Source organism: Giraffa tippelskirchi, chromosome 8 (genome assembly GCF_054371585.1).
Source record: "Giraffa tippelskirchi isolate mGirTip1 chromosome 8, T2T-mGirTip1v1.2.pri, whole genome shotgun sequence".
Lineage (NCBI taxonomy): Eukaryota > Metazoa > Chordata > Mammalia > Artiodactyla > Giraffidae > Giraffa > Giraffa tippelskirchi.
The window spans coordinates 20,677,160-20,701,284 of NC_137282.1; the positions used below are offsets into that span (position 1 = coordinate 20,677,160).

Consider the following 24,125-nt stretch of genomic DNA (forward strand, 5'->3'; position numbering starts at 1 on the left):
AATTCAAGTCATGGTCTTCCTGCCTCTAGTTTGGCGTAGTCTCCCCCTCCCCACGTCCACTGATTCCTCTAAATGTGTTACTTCCATTCAACAGCAGCTTTGACTCTTTGAGGACACCTGGGTGGGGCTGAGCAGTCAACTATACTGCCTTAAAAAAAACAACAACCCAGTTCCAGGTTTTCAAACCGCCTGAACATTACCTGTTTCAGGAAGCACATGGTATCAAATATGGAATGGTACTGAGCAGGCCCTAGGACAGTGCTATTTTAATGGCAATACTAAATAATAGGAAGTTACTAATTTAATTAAAAGGCCTATGATTCATAAGGAAGTAAATCTCTATTTCCAAATACTATTCAAAAACCTGACATAAATAGGGACTTCCCTGGCCGTCCGGTGGTTAAGACTTCGTGCTTCCACTGCAAGGGGCGTGGGTTTGCTCTCTGGCTGGGGAACTAGGATTGTGTGGCCAAAAAGAAAAAGACACCTGACATAATTAGAACAAAAGCAAACTCATCCCAGTGATAAATACTATGCTCTTAAAAAAGAAGAAAAGAGAAAGAAAACACTCAAAACATTTCTGTTTACCTGCATAAAGCCTCAATAGCATCTCTGTCCAAAAAATCATGCTCTCTCTTGACTGAGGAGATATCAATGGGGAACAGAAGATCTGTAAGAAAAATAAAAACAAATATACTTATTGAGCATTCAGACTCTTGCCAATCTAGCCCAGTTTAGCAGAGAGAGAGAGAGAAAAAAAAACAAACCCTCAAAAACAAGATAATTTCCTGAATACTTACTATGCGCACGCTACCTCCTTCCCTACCAAGTGCTATGGGAATGTAAAGCAGTTTAAGACAATATCTTCTGTGTCCTAAAGGAGCTTGGGTATCAAGTGGTCTGCAGACTCAAGTATCTGTTGTCAAAGATAAGTGGTTCAAAACACTGTTTCACCTTTAAACAAATCAGCAGTCAACAGACCTGCTATATAGATTATAATTTAAACCAGAATGAATACCAGGATGCTCCCTTCTAATATGGCTGTTTCCTCCCTCCCCCTGCCATGTGTGTCTTCGCTCGCATTTGATCAGGGAAGAGGTCACAGAAAACCAGGCCAAGGAAAGATCTAGAGAACAACAGTGGTTGTCAATGGAATCCAACCATTTGCATGACATCAAAAGTTAAAGAGAATTCAGGATGTGCTATTTTTAAACAAATACTAGCACTTCCGTATGGCTTTCCAGGGGTTTATATAAATCCCCCTGAAACAAAAGGCCAGCTCTAAAGCTGATGTAGAACGACAGGATCCCAAATCCTTTTATCTGTAGAAGAGTTCACTACTCTAAGAATATATTAAGTTATATCAAAATCGAAAAGCAGAAAGGGAAGAGTCAACTCAATGGAAAAATTCCCTTTTCTGTTCCTCGTTGATCAATACATCCAGGAAGAGTAGGGAGGAAGCAGACCAGCAGTGCCTCCATGGAAAATGACAAAGGTCTGGAACTGCCACTAGAGAAGAGCAAGTGATCCCTCTTTGGTGCTCCAAGCTATTAAGGTAAATAATGGGCCTTCCTAGTAAGAAGCTTGTAAAATATCATGAGGAAGAGTTCTTCTTTGCAACTCTTTGGGTCAGGAATGGGCAAAATAAGAGCACTGCAGGACACCAGAATACACAGAACCTAAAGATCCCTTTGGCCTCCCAAATGGCTACTGCAGGACACCAGAATACACAGAACCTAAAGATCCCTTTGGCCTCCCAAATGGCTAATGCTGCAATGGGAAACTGACACGGCTGTTAGTAGTTCTGGAGACACAAGTAACTAATAGTATTCTAGTTCTGGGGTTGACGTGGGAGCACATGATGGTTCGTTATGTTTTTATGGCTTCTAACCTATGATCATTGGTTTTAGAGGACAGTATCCAGCTCCTTATTTTCAGTCATCAAATTTTCCAGAGATTATACTTATAAAAACCTTTTTTTTTCCCCCTAATGTTGAAAACTAACATAATGAGTGTCGTGGTCTATTCTTTTTTCTGAAGGCTAAAGTTAGTGATCCTGTTCTCTGAATGGTAAGACAGACAGACCAATGAAATAGCTAGAGTCTAAAGATTCATGAAGAAATTTGTAAAATTCAGTATTGGAGGATTTACCTCTCTTCATTACCTTATAGACCAAATGATTAGGGAAATGATTAGCGGCACCACTATAGCAGCAATAAGAGAGAAGACTTCTAGTGAATGTAAACTATTAGTAAATAGACACAAAGCAGATTATAAAGCTGTTTGAAGATTGTGGCAACTGTATTTCACTTTGAACAGACACCATGCACTCTAAGTATTAAAGGACAGAGCTTATATTAAAGAATATGCTTGTAATACTTAATACATGTAAATCATAAAGTTAACACGCCTGTTGAGCGCATCTGCGACAGCAACTTTGTTATTTTAGCAATTTCTAACTCAGTGTGCCCAGAGCCATATTTTAGATTACTATCCTGACCCAAATTAACTTTAAAATTCTGTTTAAAAAAGAAATTCTAGGAAAAGTAGGGACTAAATGCAAGAGAAGACTGAAATAATTACTTTTGGTTGCTGTTCAGTAGTTCTCAGAGTTCTTCAGGTTAGGATTTAAACTTCCAGCTTGGGTTTAAGTGTAGGATGTATATATTGTCAATGACCAAAAAAAGCTAGGAATCAAGGAACGAGTGTGGTGGTATGTGGTATGTGTGTACCTGCCCTGCACATAGGGGCGGGACAAAGGAGGGAAATTATAAACGCTTAGAACAATGTATAGTACAACCTCAAAAGTACATTTAGGCTTCAAAAGACTTATAAACGTCAAGGGACCCCCAAAATGTTACTTGTGAAAATATAGTCTGTCTCTTAGGATTTGGAAAGATGTAAGCAGAGACCGGAAGAGGATCTCAGCAAAGATACACATCACAAGAAAGGGCTGCTTGGCAGCAAATCAACAGTAAAAATTGACATAATTGAAGGAAATTTAATTTCTAAACAGGAGAACAAAAGGACAAGCATGTTAGCGCCACTGCAAATGCAATTATCTTTCCATATCTCCAGTAGAGCTGTGAACTGAAAATCCAATGAATGCTGGGCCGCCCCCACCCCCACCCCCTCCAAAGCCCTACTGAGAGACAGAGGTGAAGTAAATGGTAACAGGTCAAAATTCTCCTACAGGAACGATAAGCAACTCCACATAATAAACACCTTAAAAGAGAGAAAGAAAGGAAGGAAGAAGGAAAAGGAATTGGAGATATTCTCTGAAATGGAGGAACAGTAAGATATTCTACATAGTCTAATTATAATATAATTTTAAACCCATCTTCATGGGGAAACATCATACATTCAGTCTGGGCTACAAAGAGGAAAAGCAGGCATTATTAATGAAGTAATGAGTTAGGTTAGCAGAGTGAGCTAGGGATATAAAAATGATCTCTGTGGTTTCTCCCCAGTTTGCTTCTGGGGAGCATCCCTACTCCCTCCATTTCCCTCTTCAGTGCAACCTGCTACAAGGGGACTCCCCTGGTGGTCCACGGCCTGAGACTCCATGTTCCCAATGCAGGGGGCCCAGTTCAATCCCTGGTGGAGAAACTACATCTCATAAGCTGCAACTAACAGCCGGCGCAGCCAAATAAATATTTCCTAAAAATGCAGCCTGTTTATCATGAGAGCACCTCCAAGCTGACAAACTGTATCCATTCTTAGCACTTGTTGTTCTTCAGTTGCTAGATTGTGTCTGACTGTCAGCCCATGGATTGCAGCACGTCAGACTTCCCTGTCCTTCACTATCTCCTGGAGTTTGCTCAGACTCATGTCCATTGACTCAGTGATGCCATCCAACCATCTTGCCCTGTTGCCCACTTCTCCTCCTGTCCTCAGTCTTTCCCAGCATCATGGCATTCTGTTCATTTATTAAAGAAGAATGCTGGTGACCAGTAGATAGAAGAGATAGCCCACTGCCATCGCTACAGGAAGCAGCCTGCTTGTCATCATCCTAGAAGGATGGGAGAGCAAAAGAAATGTCTTAAAATCACTATTTATTGTGAGAAGAGTTGAACACCCCTGGTGAAAAGACTGAAATGATATCGTTTAACCTGGCTCTTTCGGCAGTTTTGTCACATAATGCCTGTCTCATAGCATCTCCTTCCTCTTAAGTGGTGAAAAAAGATGTATTCTTTCAGTGTAAATCAACCAAAATTATGCTTGCTTTTTGAAATATTTGGCAACCCCTTAGTGGTGTTCTTTGAAGTATGAACTGTTTTATTTCTACAAAATCTGCAGCATCTACCAAAGTGGTGGGCACCCCTGATGGTGCAGAATTAATACTGGCTTGTTGATTAGCTGAATGGATGGTTGGATGGATAGATGGTCAGACAGATGAATGAGAGACACCTGGCAATAAGAATAAGCCTCCCGTTTGAATGAACAACCTCTACCCCCTGCGTTATACAGAGCACGCTCTGCCCACCCCAGGCTGCCAAAGACATGAACGAGACTCAGGGTGCTCAGCACCCTGTTTCAGCATCCAAGTGACGCTCAGGGTGCTGAGGAAGACATGAAGAACCAGCAAAAAGCCAGGCTGATAGTGAAAGTGCCAGTCGCTCAGTCATATCTGACTCTTTGCGATCCCATCAACTGTAGCCCATAAGGCTCCTCTGTCCATGGGATTCTTCAGGCAAGAATACTGGAGTGGGTTGCCATGCCCTTTTCCAGGGGATCTTCCTGACCCAGGGATCGAACCCGGATCTCCCACATTGCAAATGGATTCTTTACTGTCTGAGCTACCAGCGAAGCTACTAAAAAGTCAGCCTAGATCTTGATTTTTTTTTTTTTTAAAGGTCCACTTTTTTCTTAATTAAAAACTGAATAACCTAGGAGAAATAATAGTGATCAAACGACAATCTAAGGAAAAGTGAAAAGTCTAATGACAAAGTAGGGAAACATATCTATGACACATGACCAACAAAGCCTTAATGGTTATAATAAAGAGTTCTTATAAATGATCGAGAAAAGCACAATCAACTCAAGGGAAAAATGGGCAACAGATATTTCATAGAAGAGCAAACACATACGGCCAGATGACATGAAGAAATGTGTCTTATCATTAATAGCTAGAAAAAATGGCAGTCAAAATCTGTAAGATATCATTTTATATCCATTTGAATGGCAAAAATTAAAGTCTGGCAATGTCAAGGGTTGAGAGCATGTACAGACACAGGATCTTTTTATATTACAGGGAGGGGTGGAATCAGTACAGAAACTTTTCAAAAACTTGCATTATAAAGTTGCATGTACATCTTCTCAACTACCCAGTAATGCTACTACTAGGTATGTGTGTCGGAGAAGGCAGTGGCACCCCACTCCAGTACTCTTGCTTGGAGAATCCCATGGACGGAGGAGCCTGGTGGGCTGCAGTCCATGGGGTCGCTAAGAGTCGGACACGACTGAGCGACTTCACTTTCACTTTTCACTTTCCTACGTTGGAGAAGGACATGGCAACCCACTCCAGTGTTCTTGCCTGGAGAATCCCAGGAATGGGGGAGCCTGGTGGGCTGCTGTCTATGGGGTCGCACAGAGTCGGACACGACTGAAGCGACTTAGCGGTAGCAGCAGCAGGTGTGTGTGTGTGTGTGTTATTGCATGATGGTTATTTTGGCCAGGGGGTGGCAGAGTGACAGGAGACTGGTGCTGCTAAGTCGCTTCAGTCGTGTCCGACTCTGTGCGACTCCATAGACAGCAGCCCACCAGGCTCTGCTGTCCCTGGGATTCTCCAGGCGAGAATACTGGAGTGGGTTGCCATTTCCTTCTCCAGTGCATGAAAGGGAAAAGTGAAAGTGAAGTTGCTCAGTCGTGTCCAACTCTTAGCGACCCCATGGACTGTAGCCTACCAGGCTCCTCCATCCATGGGATTTTCCAGGCAAGAGTACTGGAGTGGGGTGCCATTGCCTTCTGGAGACTGGTAGGTGTGCTATTATCAAGGTCCTAGCTTTTTTCAGTGGTGGTGGTTTTAGGTGCTTGCTATATTTTTTCCTTCATGAAATATTCAAGTGAATAATAAAATGTCTGAAAATAAGTCACAGATCAATAATAATCATATACCAAGGATAAGCTTATGGCCATTATAATGGAATGGCGTGGGACTTCCTTGGTGGTCCAGGAGTTTGGAATCCATCTGCCAATGAAGTGGACACGGGTTTGATTCCTGGCCAGGAAGATCCCCCATGTGGCTGAGCAGCTGAGCCCGTGCACCACAGCTGTTGAGCCTGTGCTCTAGAACCCGTGCTCCGCAACAAGAGAAGCCACCGCAGTGAGAAGCTGCGTACCACAGCTAGAGAGTAGCCCCTGCTCGTTGCAACTAGAGAAAGCCTGTGAGCAGCAACGAAGACCTAGTGCAGCCAAAAGTAAATAAATGAAAATGAAAAAAAAAAGAATGGCGCTTCCAGCTTACCTTCATAAAGCTGGGCATACTGGGGGAACCCTGCGGCTCGGAGCCAATCACAAGCTTCTTTGGCTTCGATTTCTAGAAGAGAAGAGAGGACAGACAAACATGTTAGCTATGTGTAACTCTGCTTCTTCTTCCTTAATATACCTTGGTTTTGTTATATAATTCCCTGTTGAGAAGGGATAAGCAAAAACCAAGATCCACTTATTCAAGCAGTTTAAAATTTTTGCATCTTTTCAGACTTTAAAAGATAGATATAATTATCCATCTTTCCTTTAAGAAACAAAAATGGAGTCTCAGCAGTAAGTCCCTCTGTGCTGCTTCTGTGTTCTGGTCACAAATAATTATAAAAACAGAGCATCATGAGAAAGTTAAAGGAGGATTAAATAATTGATTTTAGGTCTGGGTGGCTTAACTTGGTTTACTTTTCATATCAATAGAAGGCCACCAAGTACATCTGACACCTTGGAAGATAACTGACTTGATCCGATGTGATGCATGTAGCGGCCTGTGTGTTGTGAAGGTGCCTCTTTGGGTCTATCAGGCAGCAGAGAGGCTCTGGAGGGCACTAAGTCGATAAATCCCACAGTCTCGGCAGGCTGAAATGCTCAAAACAGCTTCTAGTACCCCGTGGTTAACATCTTATAGACAGTACGGATAAACATTAGGGCCAAGAGCAACTGACATGGTGTTCAAATTCACTGAAGCCCTATTTACGATGCCGTTAAACTGACTCACAGAGGAGTTAGGGGCACAGTCATTAGTTTCTCAGTTTGCATGAAAAATATTCTCTCAACCCTTCTTCCCACCTTCCTCAGATCCTCAGAGTACTCAGCATGTAAGGCTATTCACTCATTTATAAATGTCTCAGTATTGCTTAATTTACTCCATATTCAAATGTTCGTTATACTTTTCTCCTCTGAGCCAGATAGGAGGTGGATAATCCATCAGAGAGAAATATATATATGTCTCACTTTAATACATATCTCACTTTTGTCCAGTAACTTAATTGTTTTAGAGCAATAGGTTTTGACTTATTATTTCATGAGTTCTTTGAGTCTTTAGAGAAAAGAGAATTGAGAACACTCAAATTCATTAAAACAAGTAAGAATGGCCTTACTGAATGAACATGCCAAAGAAAAAAGCCTGCTACTATCTTCTGATAAGTTAGTTAATACCAAACAAAACCACTTATGGCAGCAGAGAAGCAATAAAAGACAGGGCAAGGTTTATTACTCTGATGAATCTTTTCAGTGTGGCGATGAAAGTAGCATCATAAAACACAAGATTCAGGACTGAACTTGGGGTTTTGAAGGCTAAAGTGACTAGAACGTGTCACTCTATTGACATTGAAGAGTTTCAGTCTCTATACTGAATCAAACAATATATCAAATTGTCCAATGAGAATTATCTGCACTTAACAGTTTTTCTTGTATTTATATCTATACCTTATCTCAGTAAGGAATTAAAGAATCTTTAAGTAAAATCATAAAATAAACATTTTCCAGAAAATTTGTATTGCTGGAAAAACATATAAAAGTTCAACATTTTATTTTAAAAGATGTGGAAACTACTTTCTTCTCTATCCCCATGGCCATGGCACAAAGATAGACATGGAAAGGAAAGAAGCTAAACGTTTGTTTTTTAAAAATATTTTAAATATCTTGCTTCTTCTACTGTCTAGAGGTTATTTCCATTGAATAGATTGCTAGATGTCAAACAATAGATTGTTAAAAAGTAAAAGTATTTGCTTTCTATATATTTTACTTAATAAGTGGTGAATAGCCAGAAATTCTCAACATCTACCTTCTCTGGACTATATTCAGACATGATATCAGATCAGGGCACACACACAAGCCTTAATTGGACACAATTCTCCAGCCAGCATCACCATCTATTTACAACATGTTCCTGATTTCTTATTAAAATGGCTTCCTGCCAAGAGGCATGAAAGATGTATGGCGTTATTTTTTCTAAAGAACATTTAAATTTATTTATATAATACTTAACAAATCATAAAGTGTTTTCACATATGTGCTGTGCTTGATCGCTTAGTCGTGTCCGACTCTTTGTGACCCTATGGACTGTAGCCCACCAGGCTCCTCTGTCCATGGGGATTCTCCAGGCAAGAATACCGGGGTGGGTTTCCATCCCTCCTCCAGGGAATCTTCCCAACCCAGGGATTGAACCCAGGTCTCCTGCATTGCAGACAGATTCTTTACTGTCCGAGCCTACTCATTTAAAGCCACTTCAGGAATTTACGACTTCAGGAATACATAATGCCTACTGATGTCTTGTCACTCTTATTCACTTCTCGCCACTAAGAAAAAGAAATGCCCCCAAATGACCAAAAATTGATCTAAAAAGCTGTGTTCACATAGCCACTCTTCTTAGGGCCAGTTGGTTAGAAAGAAAGGATGTGAATAGGCCAAGGTTTGCATCTTGCACAGATAATTTAATGGAAGCCTTACAATGGTTAAAAAGCAGCACTTCAAGAACTACAGAGATCAGTAATTTCACCTGCCTTTTCCTTTCCCCAATATAGGTGAGAATGTCTTTCTTTTAGATATCAAACCATGGGAAACAGACATGCCTCTATTTAGTTTACATTTAACAATGTCCACTCATGAAAGTTTAGGATGCATAAGAAACGAGAACCTGTTGCTTCTATAGAAATCAGAATTAGAAAAATTGTAAAAAGCTGTCATTGATTTTTTAATAAATGGGATAGTTACTGACTTCACTCTCACCCCTCTTCAGTTACCAAGAGAAAATGGTAACGATCTAAGATCCATTTTATTTAATATGAAAAGAACCCATGTCTACAACCAGGTCAGGTAGGGATTTACCCTTTCTAGTTCCCTCCTGATCCAGGCCATGACTTCCACCCTTGCCCTAACTAAAACTCCAGGTCTCCTGTTCTCTTTCCTGAGACTCCTGCCACCAACATTGCCTCATCAAACTTCCTACATTACAGTTTTGATCTTGTCTCTCCTGCACAAACTTCCCTGGAGCTCCTGCTCCACTGCTTAGAAAACAAGTCTAGGCATCTCCCTGGGGTTTTTAAGGCTCTCCATGTGGCATGGAACTGTTCAGCTCCCTGTACCTGCTCCACACCCCAGCCAAAGTAAACCTGGTCCTTCTTCACCCCCACCAACACATCTCTGGTGGGAAATACTCTCCCATCTTCTCATTATCAAATTTTACTCATCCTTCAAGGCCTCGGCCAAGTGTCACCTCCTCTAGGCAGTCTTCCTAGATGCCTCTCAACAGTTCCATCAATGGTTAACTTTTATTGAGCACTCACTGTGTACAAGGCCCCGTTTAAGCACTTAAGGTGTATGAATTCTCTGACTCCTCATATTGATTCTAACAGGTGAGTTGGGAATATCCCTAAGATATGAAGATGAGGGAACAAGTGGAGAAACAACCACTTCTTTCCATTCAATTGCCAAAGTGTGACAGAGAGCAAAGACTTGCAGAAATCAGCAACCCCGATTTCCCTGGAAAAAAAAAAATGTATCAATGAACAACGTAAAAAATATTAAGCCAACCATGTGAATGCTGCACTACTACTGTCACTTTGACTGCCTCTGTGCCTGTTTTTGGAGGTGTCTAACCGGCTCTCAGGACAATTTTTTAAAAAAAAATTCCCCATCAGGCAAAGGTGCCATCAGAAACTGAAAATGCAGTGGAAACACAATGACATGTTTAGATCTCGGTTTACTCTAAGCCAACAACCGACAAACGTGTGAAGGCAGAAATAGGAAATTTTTACTAGAACCAGCTTCTAGTCAGTAACCAGCCACAAGTCAGTAATGACTTGTGTTAGACGAATGAGATTTGGGAGAACCTTTGGTGTCTGACTGGGAACCTTGAGGCCGTAATTGCACACTTCCTGGCATGATGGGGTGACCCCAGCTTCCCCTCACCCCTCAGCAGTAAGTTAGACAAAAATTCCCCAACCCCGTCATCATTCCGCTGAACTCGCCATCTCAGCGGTTGAGCAACATCGTCGGGTCTGAGCAGGATATGAGCACTTCCACTTTCCGTCTGCTCTGTCTTCACGGTGGGAATCCTCGTGCTTCCTGCCTTCTTTGCGATTTGCCATGCGCTTTCAAAAATCAGGCCTCAAAGCAAATGCTCCACGGAATGCATCTCTTAAATACAATTCTAAGGAATCGGGAGGAATGTAAGAAAATTCAAGCACGTTCCGGATTCCGCGGATTCCCCCAACGCGGGCAGACTTGCGGGCACAGATCCATGGAAACGCGGATGCTTTACCAGCCGCGGAGAAGCACGTAGGCTGTGTGAAGGCGGGCGCTGCTTTCTGATCTAAACTAAGATTCCTAACGCCGGTCACAAAAATTCCTTCAAATGGAAGGAAGAATTACTTCAAAGGATCAATTCTCCTACCTCCATTCAGGTCACCCACTTTACAGGACTGTCATACAGCTGGGCACCAACAGGCCCACCTTCCCTGGCAAGTGGGTTTCTTGGGGGCAGAGGAGCAAACCACAGCCTCAGACACTTGACCTCTGAGGCTCTGAGCCCGGGTCCTGGCGGGCATCACCTGGGGGAGTCTTCTAAACCGTCCCCCGCCCCCCGCAAGTGTTCTCATTTTCTCTATCTAGAGACGACCCGGACAACATCTTTTTAAAGAAGCTCCTGCTGCTGCTGCTGCTGCTGCTGCTAAGTCGCTTCAGTCGTGTCCGACTCTGTGCGACCCCATAGACGGCAGCCCACCAGGCTCCGCTCTCCCTGGGATTCTCCAGGCAAGAATACTGGAGTGGGTTGCCATTTCCTTCTCCGATAAGAAGCTCCTAAGTAAATGTAAAAGTCAGGATCAGGGACTACTGAACCAGGTAGCATTACTTCATATTCCTTTATCCCAGACTCTTTCTTCCCAGGGTATCCTAGCATCCTTCCCATGGAACTCTCTGATAACCCTCACTCCTCCCTGCCCTCATGAACTCTCTCCTAGTCCAAAGAGTAGGTGAGCCCTGGATCGGTCTGTAGGAAATATATGATTTATCATCTCACTCCTCTGCTCAGAATTCCTCCATGACTCCCACTACCTTTCAGACACGACTCCTCAGCAGACCCACAGCCATCTTAACTTGCCCTCTGCCCAGCCATTCTGCTCATGGCCTCCAAATGCAGGCTCTGCTCCAGTCTTCCTGAACTCCTTGCAGTTCCCAGGATGCACAAGCTCTGCATCTCCTATCTTTCCTGCTGCAGATAAATTCTCCCTCTGCACCCTGTCAACCTCTCTCCCCTTCCTTCCCTGGGATAGTGAGTACACCTACTAGAAACTTCTTAATTCATTTGTTTATCCCAAGAGACTACTATTTCCACATTGGAAGCACACTTACATTTGTTTGAAGGAGAAGAATCCATTGACATTTGACTGAGAACTACGACTTAAACCCCTATCTCTTTGCAATTAATACAAATAAATGTTCAACACACACACACACGCTGCCAAAAGACTGGCTATTGGGAGTTACCTATGTAAAGTGAATTTCTAGTTGGGCTAGGTCAGACAGCACAATGTATATGTTAATATTTATTAAACTCTTCTGTTATCTAATCACAGCAAAGATTATGACTAGCCACTAGCAACATTCCTACCCTCAGGTGCCTGAAAAAAATTCTAAACATCTGCTGTGCCTCTTCTCAAAGAGACCAGTTAGGAAACTTCTGCAAGACCGGCCAATATAATTCAGTTCCTGGGCCATCTGGCCTGCCAGTAGCTGACCCAAATCCACCTTTAGATATATTCTAGCACAGCCACACATTTACGTGCAGCTAATCACCCTTCACTTCCCCGCTTAGCTCAATATTTATTTATTGCACATGCACGGTCTGAGCTGCCTGCTGTGTTTAGGGACAATCAGACACAGGTTGCTGCCCTGAAGCAGGAAGCCAAAGGCAAAGGTAATTCACAATTGACAACACTCAGCTGCTTCTCTTCTTATGAATAAGCTGGCTTCCAAAGGGCTCTTCTGAGATCCATGTATTTAAGTCCCAAGGGACCCTGTCCAGGCAGCCCCCAAGAGTCCCCATTTCATAGATGAGAGCCAGACTTCTAATGGTGGCCCCTGTGCCCTTGCGCCTTCCTCCATCCTGTCACCCCATGGCCCCCGGGCTAACTGACCCACCCTCACAGGCCTCTTCTCACCCACCCCATGCTCCCTTTTCTGCTTTTTATCTTTTCTTCTCCCAAAACGTTTATTATGTTTACTTTGTCTCTCCCCTCTGTAAACTCGCCAAAGGCCAGTTTCTTTGCCTGTTTTACTCTTTGATATATCCAAGCACCACCAACAGTGTAGGATACATAGTAGTTGCTCAATAAATACCATATAAGTAAATAAACTGCAATGTGATTTTCTTCTAGTGAAGTGTCTTAATTTTTTCAGATCAGGATCCACCATGAGAAATACATTTTACATTGGCCCTCACACACATGCATATGTGTACCTATGCATGCATTCATGTACACAAACGTTTGTATATAAGCACATATAAAACTGAAACAAGTTTCCCCAAATAACACTTACAATAAGTAATGCAATCTTACATTTTTTTAATGAAAAAAAAAAATGCTATTTGTTACCTCCAAAAAAAAAAAAAACCCAACCTGTTTGAAATACACTGTTCTCACACAGCTTTTTCTTAAAGAGAAGAAAAGAGGAAAAGAAAGAAAAAGGAAGGAAGGAAGGAAGAAAAGTAAACTAAGAAACCTCCGTATAGTACAGAGGAGGCTATGACGTGACAAAGGAAACACACGTGTGAATTGAGAGGCAGGCGGGGGAGGGAGGGGGTCTACTGGGCATTCGTTTCAATGCTCAGCCTTTATTTGGAGGGGTATGATCTTTTATAGAAGGCTGGATTGCAGGACAGGAGATTGGGAATAAAAGAGAATAAGCTAAGTGGAGAGCTGGCAAAGCACAGGTGCATGTGAAGGTATGGTAAGCAGACTCGATTTACTGTAACACAGAACAGAGGAAGGGGAGGTATGCAGTGAAAAGTAGGTTATGCCAAAGAGCAGATACAAGCATCTCCTTAGCCTGGTTACCCAATGAGCAACCAACATGATTTCCTCAGATACAGAAGAGCTTTGCATCTAAATGTCCCAAGTTCCAACTAATAATCCGCCACAGAAAGGGGGCAAAATATGACCTGTAACAGGTCATGGAAACAGGTCCAGGAAAGACTCCATTGCTTAGTTAAGTAGCCTTAAGAACACAATCCTTCTGGACTGGTTTCCTCATCTGTAAAATCTGGGATTGCCATAGGCTGTGCAAATTCCTTAAGTTTCAGACTCTAAGAACTCCTTTATGCCCATTTCCCTTGTTTGTCAAGACAACCCTTAGATTAGGTTCCATCTGTTAATTTTCCAGATTTATCAATTACACAGAGACATCCTTCTTCCCTCAAAAAACTGATCAACTGTATAAAATTGACAGGCTTATTGCTCAAATATCTAATTTGTTTCCTTTTTTTTGTGAAGGGGGGAGCCCTGCCTTGTGACTTGCAGGCTCCTACTTCCCTGACCAGGGATTGAACATATGCGTCCCTGCACTGAAAGAATGGCGTCCTAATAGATCAGTTTCTAGATTTGTTCCCTGAAGCCTATGATCATATTACAGAGAACTTAAAACCCTAGGCATTTTTTGCATATGCATGACTCCAGCCCTCAAACTAAAATTAGTCTTTACAGGAAGAAAGCACTCCAACCCATAGAAAACTCTTGAATTAAAAAAAAAAAAAATCAAAGTTTTACTTTGCTTATTGATCTTGTACATTTGTGTTTCAGTTGACAGCATCAACTCGATCAGTGAATTGGGGGCTGTAAAGCCTCTTGGAACTTTTCCATTTTTTCCTCTCTACAAATAAGGAAGCTGGTCCAAAGTTTAGCTATCAATAATTTGCTTACGGTCCTAGAGGGCACCACCCCCCCAGCCCTCACTCCTGGTTAGAGAACTTTCTGCACACAGCAGTCTTGCCCACAAAGATTACCCTCACTTTGAAATCACTAGACTGTTTTTCAATACAAGTAAGAACTGGGAGTTTTGGGAGTTCTCTTTTTAAGTTTTTTTTTCTCTCCTACTTGAGATTCGGAGGAAGATACGTTGCTTTCTAGTAAAGAACATTCCTAGAAATAATATAAAGGAGGGGGCGGGACCCATTTTCTCTAATGATGTGATGACAACTTAATAAATGGCTCTGCTTTAAAGAAGGGACACATAGGGCAAGCCCACACCTGATATTCGGTACAGGAGTCCAGACCCCAACAACGTAGAAATCAAATCAGTTAAAATTTCCTTTGGGGATCACTGAGGTCAAGTGTTTGCAAAACACTGTTTTTAACACACAAACCAGGAAAAAAGCACATAGGTCACATCAAAAAATATATGCCCTTTCCGTGCACAGGCAAACAGCTTTGTATCCACTTAAGCTCAGGCAGAACTGGGAGCTATCAGGCACTCCAGGCTTGAGCTGATCCAATTGCTTCCAGGAACAGAAATCATTTCCCAATGAATCAGAAACTGGCACTTACTACCCAGCACACACACACACACAGAATCAAACTTAAATGAAAATAAACTGTTAAGGAAATGGGTATTACATCATCACATCTTTCTACTTCATTGCCATCTGAGGCAGAGCAAAACCCACCTCCATCTACACACACACACACTCTCTTCCAGTATTCTGCACCAAATATTTATGCATTTCAAACCACCTATTGCTAAGAAAAAGGATTTGAAGTAGTTTCTTAAATAGTAAATTATTTAAAGATGATAACTGGATATATTAGGAAAATGATTTCAAGAGAGGAAGCCATCTTAAACCAACTTTAAGGGTCCTTGTTTTTCTGAGTCTCATTTATTTTTTTCACTAAGTGAAGAAGATCGTTTGAGATTATATAATTTGCTTCCTTTTAAACTTATTTTTCAAGGCAAAAATACCTGGTTACAAACCTAAAATAGCACCTACCTCCCTATCTCCACCATTCAAGATTGACACGTTCATCAAGTCTTTCACATATGTCTGCAAAGCCTATTCTATAACACTAAGCACCTCTCCCCAATCTGTGGCTTTTGCCCTAAGTTCTACAGCATCATAGCTCAGGAAAGATAAAATACTGTACAAACTGTAGTGCTACAAAAACCTTAAGTTAGAAATAAAGGGAATAGTGAGGGATGGTACAGAAACTATTCACTCATATTACAGGCCATCCTGACAGAGAAAAAAAGGAAATCTAAAATTGAATGAAACATCAAGTTGCCTTATCAAAGACCAATGAAAATAAAAACATGGCAGATACTGGTTAATACAAGCAGATTTTAGCCACTCCTATGTCTAATCTCAAACAGGAAACACTACAGACAGACCTTGCTTTACTGTACTTCACAGATACTGTAGTTTTTACAAATGGAAGGTTTGCAGCAACTCTGTCAAGCAAGTCTATTATTGGGCCACTTTTTCAACATTTTAAAAATGAAGGTCTGCATATATTTTTTTTTTGATGTAATGCTATTATGCACTTAATAGGTGACAGTATAATGTAAATGTAACTTTTATATGCATAAGGAAAGCAAAAAATCTGTATGGCTTGCTTTATTTTTGTGGTCTTGAACCAAACTTGCAGAACCTCCAAGACATGCCTGGGTTCAATTTGACTTTCTGAGTCTTGACCAAAAGGTGTAAGAAATAGAAGTATTATTGTCTTCTAGGTGAGCAAAAGAATTATTTTCATCAAAACTACTTACGACATTCAGCTCCCCCCCACACACACAATCCACTGGTCAAAATGTGACCCAAGTATTTATGTTTAGTTTAGGACATTACTGGTTTTATAACATACGTTTTTCCTACAAACACATTAAAATCCTCATTTTGTTGCTTCCCGGTTTTATTTACACAAGGGGACAGGAAGAGGTCTCCAGTTCCATTCAACTCACATATGACCTTGGACTAGTCCTTGAACTTCCAGGCAACTCAGCTGCCCCTCAGCAGGGAAGAGGCAATGTTTTTCCAGGCTGCCTTTGCACAGATCTGGAATTTCCCCTGGAATGACTTTTACAAACGCATAAGCGCCATACAAGATCCCTTTTTGGTGTCACACAGTTTGAAAAACGGAGTTATAAAGAGATGTCCTTGATGGTCTCTCCAAACTCGGGAGGGCAGGTGAAAATGATTGCAGAATTTGGGCATCCTCTATCTACTTGGTTATCTGAGTGTGACATAAGGCAGCGCAGGGCGGGAGTGCATGGGCTACAGGCCATTTCACCTCCCAGGTCCCTTCCTCTCCGGCATCCTAAGTGCTGCAGCCTGGGAAATGCTATGAACTCAGGGTGTGGAAAACTTTTGTCCCTCAGACATCCTCTGGAGACTCTTGCAAGGAGGAGGAAGGCGCCTTTCTGTCGAGCTGCAGGAAGCAGCCTCTAGCCCTCTCCGCAGGACACTCAGAGGTGGGGCAGGGGAGAGAACAAAATGTGGATGGGAGGCGTCAAAGGCATCTGAGGACTCTATGCACTGACCTCAGCCTTCAGCTAGCTTTTGCTTTTTCTCCTGGGGGGCGGAAGGGGGAAGACAGGAGAGGACCACTCGGTTGAAGCAGAATGTGTGGATGGAAAAGGAGCTTACTTTCCACTGTGAAACTCACTCCAGTAGCAGCATAAAAAACAAGAATGAAGGATTAAGAGAGAGACTTGATTCCCACCGTGTGTGTTGGCTTGACTTCAGCAAAAGAATACTGTTTTTACCTTTTGGTGCCCAAGAACATTATTTCCTAATAGGTAGGCCTTTTCAAGATGCCATTCAAAATGTTTCCAATGACCTCTGGGAGAAAACTTTCCCTTGGAAACATTTTGGAGTGCTTTCACTGAAGTAAGCACTGTTCAGTACAGTCAACAGAGACTAGAAAATGGTGTCCAAAACTCCTTCTCCACATATTAAAGACAGAGGCTTGAGTTCTCCATTCACGAGGCCCCTGAGAGGGGATGCAGAAACCACTCATTTGTCAACCTGGGACCCTAACATTACAGCTCCCTACCTACCAGCACAAGGAAACTATGGAGTAACTGCAAGGCTCCGTTTGGCCACCAAATATTGTTTCCTCAACCGAATCTACTCCTGCCAAATGTATGTCCACAACCGGAATCTACAGTCACAGACATCTGGTTGAAATCCTAGCTTGGTCATGTACAGTAAGTGATCTCAGGCAAGGTATTTAACTCTCTCCCAGGGCTCAGATTCCTCATCTTAGCAATGGAAATAATTAGATCTACTTTGTGAGGTTGCATGAAGATTACATGTGACAATGAAAGCAAACTTAAGAATACATTTTAACTTCTATAATGTGGCTCAGTGGGTTACGAGTCTGCCTGCAACGCAGGAGACGTGGGTTCGATCCCTGGGTCAAGAAGATCCCCTGGACGAGGGCATGGTAACCCACTCCAGTATTCTTGCCTGGAGAATCCCCGTGGACAGAGGAGCCTGGCGGGCTAGTTTATAGGGTCACAAAGAGTCAGACATGACTGAAGTGACTGAGCACGCACACATAATGTCACTACTATTCTGTTAAAAGTCTATGTATTTAAAACAAAAAAGTCTATGCATTTCTTATAAAAATTAAAAAGGAGTATCCACATTAGAGAAGGCTGACTGTTGCTTATTAGAAACTATAAAATTTTTATATATACATATACATATATAGACATACACATATATATATGTATAGGCTAAAAATACAAGACTTTATTCCTACCCAGTTAATTACGATGGCAAGGAGGAAATAGCTAGTGAAAAAAAAATGTTGAGACCCAATTAAAGAAGTTCCAGCAGGACTATACGTACTTATCATTGATGATGATAATCCTTAACAATAACACAGGCTCCCACAAGGAAAAGCGCAAACAGACAGGAAGAGGCTTTCTCACCTGGGAATCTTACCCCTTTCACATTAATTAGATTTCTGACTAATTTGAGGTGGGAAGAAACCACTGATCATACTCCCTCCAGCCATCTATTCCTATAAAAATGTATTTTAACCCTACAGCACCTCCAACCCTCCTTAAAAAGAGTAAGAATTATCCTCAAGTTCTGGAATTCCTCTCTACACAATGGTCACACAATCAGATACACAGACAACTGTGAAAATCCACTCCAGAAAAGCATTCTCCTCCTAATTTCACAGCCATGGAAAAGAGGCACTTGGCACTGTGCTTTTTAGGACACAGTGCTGGACACTTATACCTTATGGCTGAGCATCAGTTTCCACTGCCCCCCACCACCACCACTGCGAGGACAATTTTTGATGTCCTGCATGCTATGTAGATTACTCCTTGTACTGTATCCCGACGATGCCAAAGTATATTAGAAGTAAATCTTGCTAAAATGAACATTCAAAGAAATGACTCCCTTTAGAAATTAAATTCTCTCTCCTCTACTGGATTCCAACTCATATCACTGTAAGCATTAGACTAAGTCAACTTTAAAAATGAAAACCACCCTTCTCCCCAGGCTTGCTTTATAATTTCAAGAATAGGCTTGGCAATGATGAGACTTTCTGCCAGCTGTACCATGAGCCTGCTCGTGCTGTAATGTTCTAAAACACAGAGAATTCGGTCTTTAGCAATTTGGCAATGTCCAGGGAGGAAGAGGAAACATCTGAAGTTATTTTTACTTTTGCAAGTCCTCTGGTTGTACACAGTGAATGCTAGGGTGTGTCAAGTATTGTCTAGAACCTTCAGCGTCTTTTTTTTTTTTTTTTGCATGGCCTCATTTCCGTCTTCCTGTTGCTAGGAAGGGGAGCTAAGCATGAGAAAAACGTGTTTACAATACTGGACCATCCTGTCCAGCACAAGGCTCTCTTCAAAAGAGTACAATTCACTTCACCCACTGTACTTTGGATGCCCCATTCTTCTGAACCAAACCACTCTCCCCTGAATATTTTCAAACTGCATATTTACCCACCTAAGCCATAAAAATACCACTTTCATTTGACCGTTGCATCATGGCTTAAAGTCTCCATGGGGACACCAAGGGAAACCCAAGTACTTACTTTAGTATTTGAAACCACCTCTTGGAATCCCACCAAGCCTCTGATTAGAAGGCATCTCACCAGGGCCTCCCATACCCTCTTAAAGCCCCACACTAGTTTTACAAGGAAGAGTTTAACTACTATCTACATTTTTCACTTCACAGTGATAAACTGTGTAATCATAACATGCTTTTCTATTAATCTCGTATATTTTTCAGAAGCAACCAAGCATTCTCCTTTAATGTAAAAACGCCCCGAAACTTCACTCCATCTTTGGTTTTTGAACTACAAGACAGAACAATAATAAAATAAACAAAGATAAAAAGGCTTTAGTTTTAAAGGGGCATCCGGTCTCTCACCTTTGCTCCATAACTATGGGAAAATCCTTTGATTAGTCCAGAGTATTAGAACTTGGAACACTGCCTTCAATTAGCCATAGTTAATTGCCTAACTGTTTAAGCTTTTCCGTGTTTAAGGAGTTAGAGGTGGTGTTTCTCCTAAGGTCCACAATTAGGAAGTTAAGACACAGGTAAGTCACCGATATGACACTTCTCATTCACTGGAGGGAAAGATGAAGTTGGAAGCTACTTAGTCCAATTCTGGGGAGGAGGGAAATCAAGTCAGCTCTCTGTCTTGGGCTTCCAGCCAGTGTGGTGTAAGGTGTCACTCAGCATGAATTAAAATCTGTTTTTGTCAAAAGCAAAGTTTTAAAACCAGCTGGGAGAGAAAGTCAGTCTGCTGTGCTTCATTTTAAACGCCGAACAGTAGTGCTAATGAAAAAAATATGCACTCAGGTTTGGGCCACGCTGTAAATCTGGCATGCCACAATAAAAGTTAATACATGCAATCGCCAACATTTTCTCAGAAAACGTCTCGAAATAACGTCTGAATGCACATCTGCTAACTATTTGACACTCATTTCCCAGGACTTTAGTTCTATTAGGGGGACTGTTGACTTACAGGGCACCCCTCCGACCATCTGCTGCAGTCTGCAAGCCAAGATGGCACTAGGTCCCTCCATTAATTTCTCACTTATGCTCCGCAAATTATCTCTGCGGAGGACCAGCCTGCAGGCCAGATGGATGCTGAATTAGTCAACTTCTTGGAGCTGCTGATAGATTTACATCCAGAGTTCTGCTGGGCTATTATTTTCCTTCATCTCTTCAGCAAATAGAGTTTTGAAAAAAACAAAAAAAGTAATCTGAGACTCGGTATTCTGCCTTCTTCAGAGCTACGATTTTTTTTTTCCCCGCATCCAAATGCGTCATATACCCCGCCCTCATCAATCTTTCCGTAACTGATGGCTGTGCCTGGACTGCATTCCTCCGCCTCACCGGCAATCACTAAGGCAGCTTCTGAATCCTAAGAATGTACCCATTTGCTAGCCAAGTTCAGTGTAAAATGACTGGGGCAAAGCAAGCGTTGGGCAATATTTTCTTCTCCACTCTATATGTAGGGGTTCCCTCCTTCTCTAATTAGCATACATTGGGTACTGAACATCACAGAGACTGTGCTCAGCCCTGGTTTAGGTCGTCTGATCCTCAGCACCTCCCAGTGCGGTAAACACAGTTACGACGCCCATGGTGCAGATGAAAGAGGTACGGCGAAATGTCAACTCCCAGATTCACTCAGCTCGCAGGCTGCAGACGATTCCCACCCTGCCAGCCTCACCCTGGGTCCGCGCGCTGGAAAGGCACGCGGAGACTGTTAAGTTACACGTGGCGGCGTCGGTTTGCCGCGGCCAGAGGTGTAACTCCTGCCGAAGGATCAAAGGCTCGGCCCGCGAGGCTGGAGGTGGGGACAAGGACACGGGGGACGGCGGGGGGGGGGGGCGGGCAGGGGTCCAAAAGGCCGTCGCCTCGCTATACGGAAAAAGCCAGATCGCCCGGTGTGCTTCCTTCCTTTCGGCGGCCCCGGGATTAGCGGCGCGCGGGCGCCTCCTCCGGAGCCAAGGGCGTGGGCATCTCCGTGGGGCATTTTAGGAAACCCAGTCCAATGCCCCAGCACGTGAAGGCACAGCCTTCCAGCAAGCGCCCCACATGCAAGCCTTGGGGCTGGCTAAAACAGCTGCAGTACTCTCCAGGGGCAGGCAGCCACCAAAGCAAGACTTTCCTGGTTAAGCCTGAGTTATTTTACAGAGTTTAAAATATTTGAACAAAAACAGTTGGAAATTAAAAGTTTTTTGGTAAGCTCACTTTTAATCTGTTGAACATTTTTTTCCAAGGGTCACCGTAGTCTAAATATCCCTAAATAATAAGATTCTCAAGGGAGTCAACGCTGATTTTGGACTTGTAGGGTGAAGGACAGCAAGCGCCGAGCCCTGCAAAGGTCCTCAAAGGGAAGAGAGTAGAAAGAAGGTCGCTCCGCGCCCCCCTCGGAGCCAGAGGCCACCGCCTCGGATTTAGAATAAGAATAGAAAGACCGCCAGCGAGGCTGGGCAGAGGGACGACGCGTCTTGCGACCCCGGCCCGGCCCTGCGCCCCCCAGCCCGAACTGCACCCCCAGCCTGCGCGGGAAGTTACTGTGGGTTTCACTTCATCAGTTACGGTCGTACCCCAGCCCCACCAGCCCGCAGCCCTTCCCAGAGCCCATGGGGCTCGCCAGCCCGCGGCCCCAGAGAACATTACCCGAGATTAAGACCTCCCTCCCCGGACGACGACCCTTGTTTTCCCCACACTCCACCTCCTGCACTCCAAGAAACACGGGCGACTCGGTTCCGAGCCTCCTCGGAAAGCGCTGCCAAAGCACAGAACGTCAGGCACCGACTTGACAAGGCAGGGTGACATTTCCTCCGCGGCGGGTTCCCTCCGCAGCTGGCTCTCGCGGCCGGCCGGACGGCAAGGCACAAGTCTAGCTTACGTGTTAGGATCATGGTGTCCGGCTTCTCTCTGCACATCAAGTGCGGCAGGGGACAGCGGGCGCGCGGTGGGGAAATCGAGGCAGCCCCACGCAGCTCGGCTCCGGCGCCGGGACCCACGGCGGCACCCGAGACGCGCGCGCCCCCCCGAGCGATCCTCAGAGCATCCTTGCTCGCCACCCCAGAAAGAACGCGGGGTTTGCCCGAATCGAAAAGGGGGAGCGCTCAGAGAGCTGAGCCAGAAGCCCGGGAGCGCTGCTGGCTCCTGCCGCAGTGAAGTTCGGCCATGGCCGGGACCGGAGCGCTGCGCCCTCGTACTACTCGCAGGAGCGCTCTGCCTCCCGCCTAGCCGGCAGGCCGCGCCCTCCTGCAGCGCCCACCCGAGGGGAGGAACTACACCCTGCGCGTCTCCTCCCTGCCGCCGGGGACTCCAGCAGCACCTCCCGCCGGCCTCAAGCCCCGCCCCGCTCTCCAGGCCCCGCCCCTCACCCACAGGCCCCTCATCTCGCGCCGCCCAGCTAGCCCGCCACCGCCCGAGGCCTCCCATGGCCCCGCCCCCTCAAGCCCCGCCCCGTCCCTCCTCCGCCCCGGGCTGGAATGCTTTTCCCCTGGCCCGCAAATCCGCTGGAGGAAGCGCCTACAAGTCTTCCATTAGTGGTCTTGGGAGCAAAGGCCTTAAAGGCTGGACTCTGGAGGCATTTACTTGCTGGGGAGGTCTGGGCTCCACACTGGGAACACCGCGCATTTTCCCTCATCTTTTTCTTGGTAGCTTTGCACACTTTTTTTTTAACTTATTATCCTGCCTTTCATCATGACGGGAACCGCATAAATTCCTGGGAACCAAGGCGAGGTGGGGAGGGAGGGGTGAATCAGTGTTTCATTACCTGTAAAATGGGAAGAAGACAACCTGTCCCTTGGACATACATCATTCATTGCTAAGGTGCGCAGGGGTACAGAGGAATGTAACTGACGCTGTGGTAGAGAGGGAGAGCTGTTACTCCACGTCTCTGGTCTCCTGTGTGCAGCCAGAGCCAAAGGTTTCCTAACCAAAGCCCTTGGGCCACAACCCAGTGCAGCTCCTGGAACTGGTAGAGCAGACTCTAGACTGCAGAATTAGAATCTCTGATGTTGAGAATCTGCTTTTTTTTTTTTTTACAAGCCCTTGGGTGATTCTTGTGCACTGCAACTTGAGGACCCTGATATAAAAGGAAGCTTTATTTAAAAAGATTACAATTGACTATAATCTCTGTAAAACTGAAAAAAAAAACTCTGATTGAGACTGCATGAAAATTTCCTTTGAGGCTAGTTGATGCTTTCTGCCTATTTTCTCTGGGTAAAGAAAACACCAACCTAAACCCATTCATTCAACAAATACATCCAGAGCATTTATTTACCATGAGCCAAACACTGTTCTTGGAGAAGGCAATGGCAAACCACTCCAGTACTCTTGCCTGGAAAATCCCATGGATGGAGGAGCCTGCTAGGCTGCAGTCCATGGGGTCGCTGGGAGTCGGACACGACTGAGCTTCACTTTCAGTTTTCACTTTCATGCACTGGAGAAGGAAATGGCAACCCGCTCCAGTAATCTTGCCTGGAGAATCCCAGGGACGGGGGAGCCTCATGGCCTGCCGTCTGTGGGGTCGCACAGAGTCGGACACGACTGAAGTGACTTAGCAAACACTGTTCTAGGCGCCGGAGATTCAGCAGTGAGCAAAAAAGATACACATCCCTTCCTTTCTGGAATTTACTTC

The 24,125-nt window shown here is 44.0% G+C and overlaps 1 protein-coding gene across 11 annotated transcripts in view; it reads right to left on the reverse strand.

The window, feature by feature from the left end:
- The window catches only part of DLC1 (DLC1 Rho GTPase activating protein), a 512,426-nt gene that overhangs the window by 37,591 nt on the left and 450,710 nt on the right, over positions 1-24,125 (reverse strand). For 6 of the 11 annotated variants that reach the window (XM_081520934.1, XM_081520935.1, XM_081520936.1 and 3 more), the window contains 2 exons: positions 6,467-6,538; positions 589-670 (listed from right to left, as the gene is read on the reverse strand). In XM_081520934.1, the coding sequence (XP_081377060.1) occupies positions 589-670; positions 6,467-6,538 (154 nt within the window). Of the gene's footprint in view, positions 1-588; positions 671-6,466; positions 6,539-19,876; positions 21,261-22,199; positions 22,890-24,125 lie in introns of those variants that run through there. The other 5 variants (XM_081520942.1, XM_081520945.1, XM_081520939.1 and 2 more) reach the window with 3 other exon arrangements.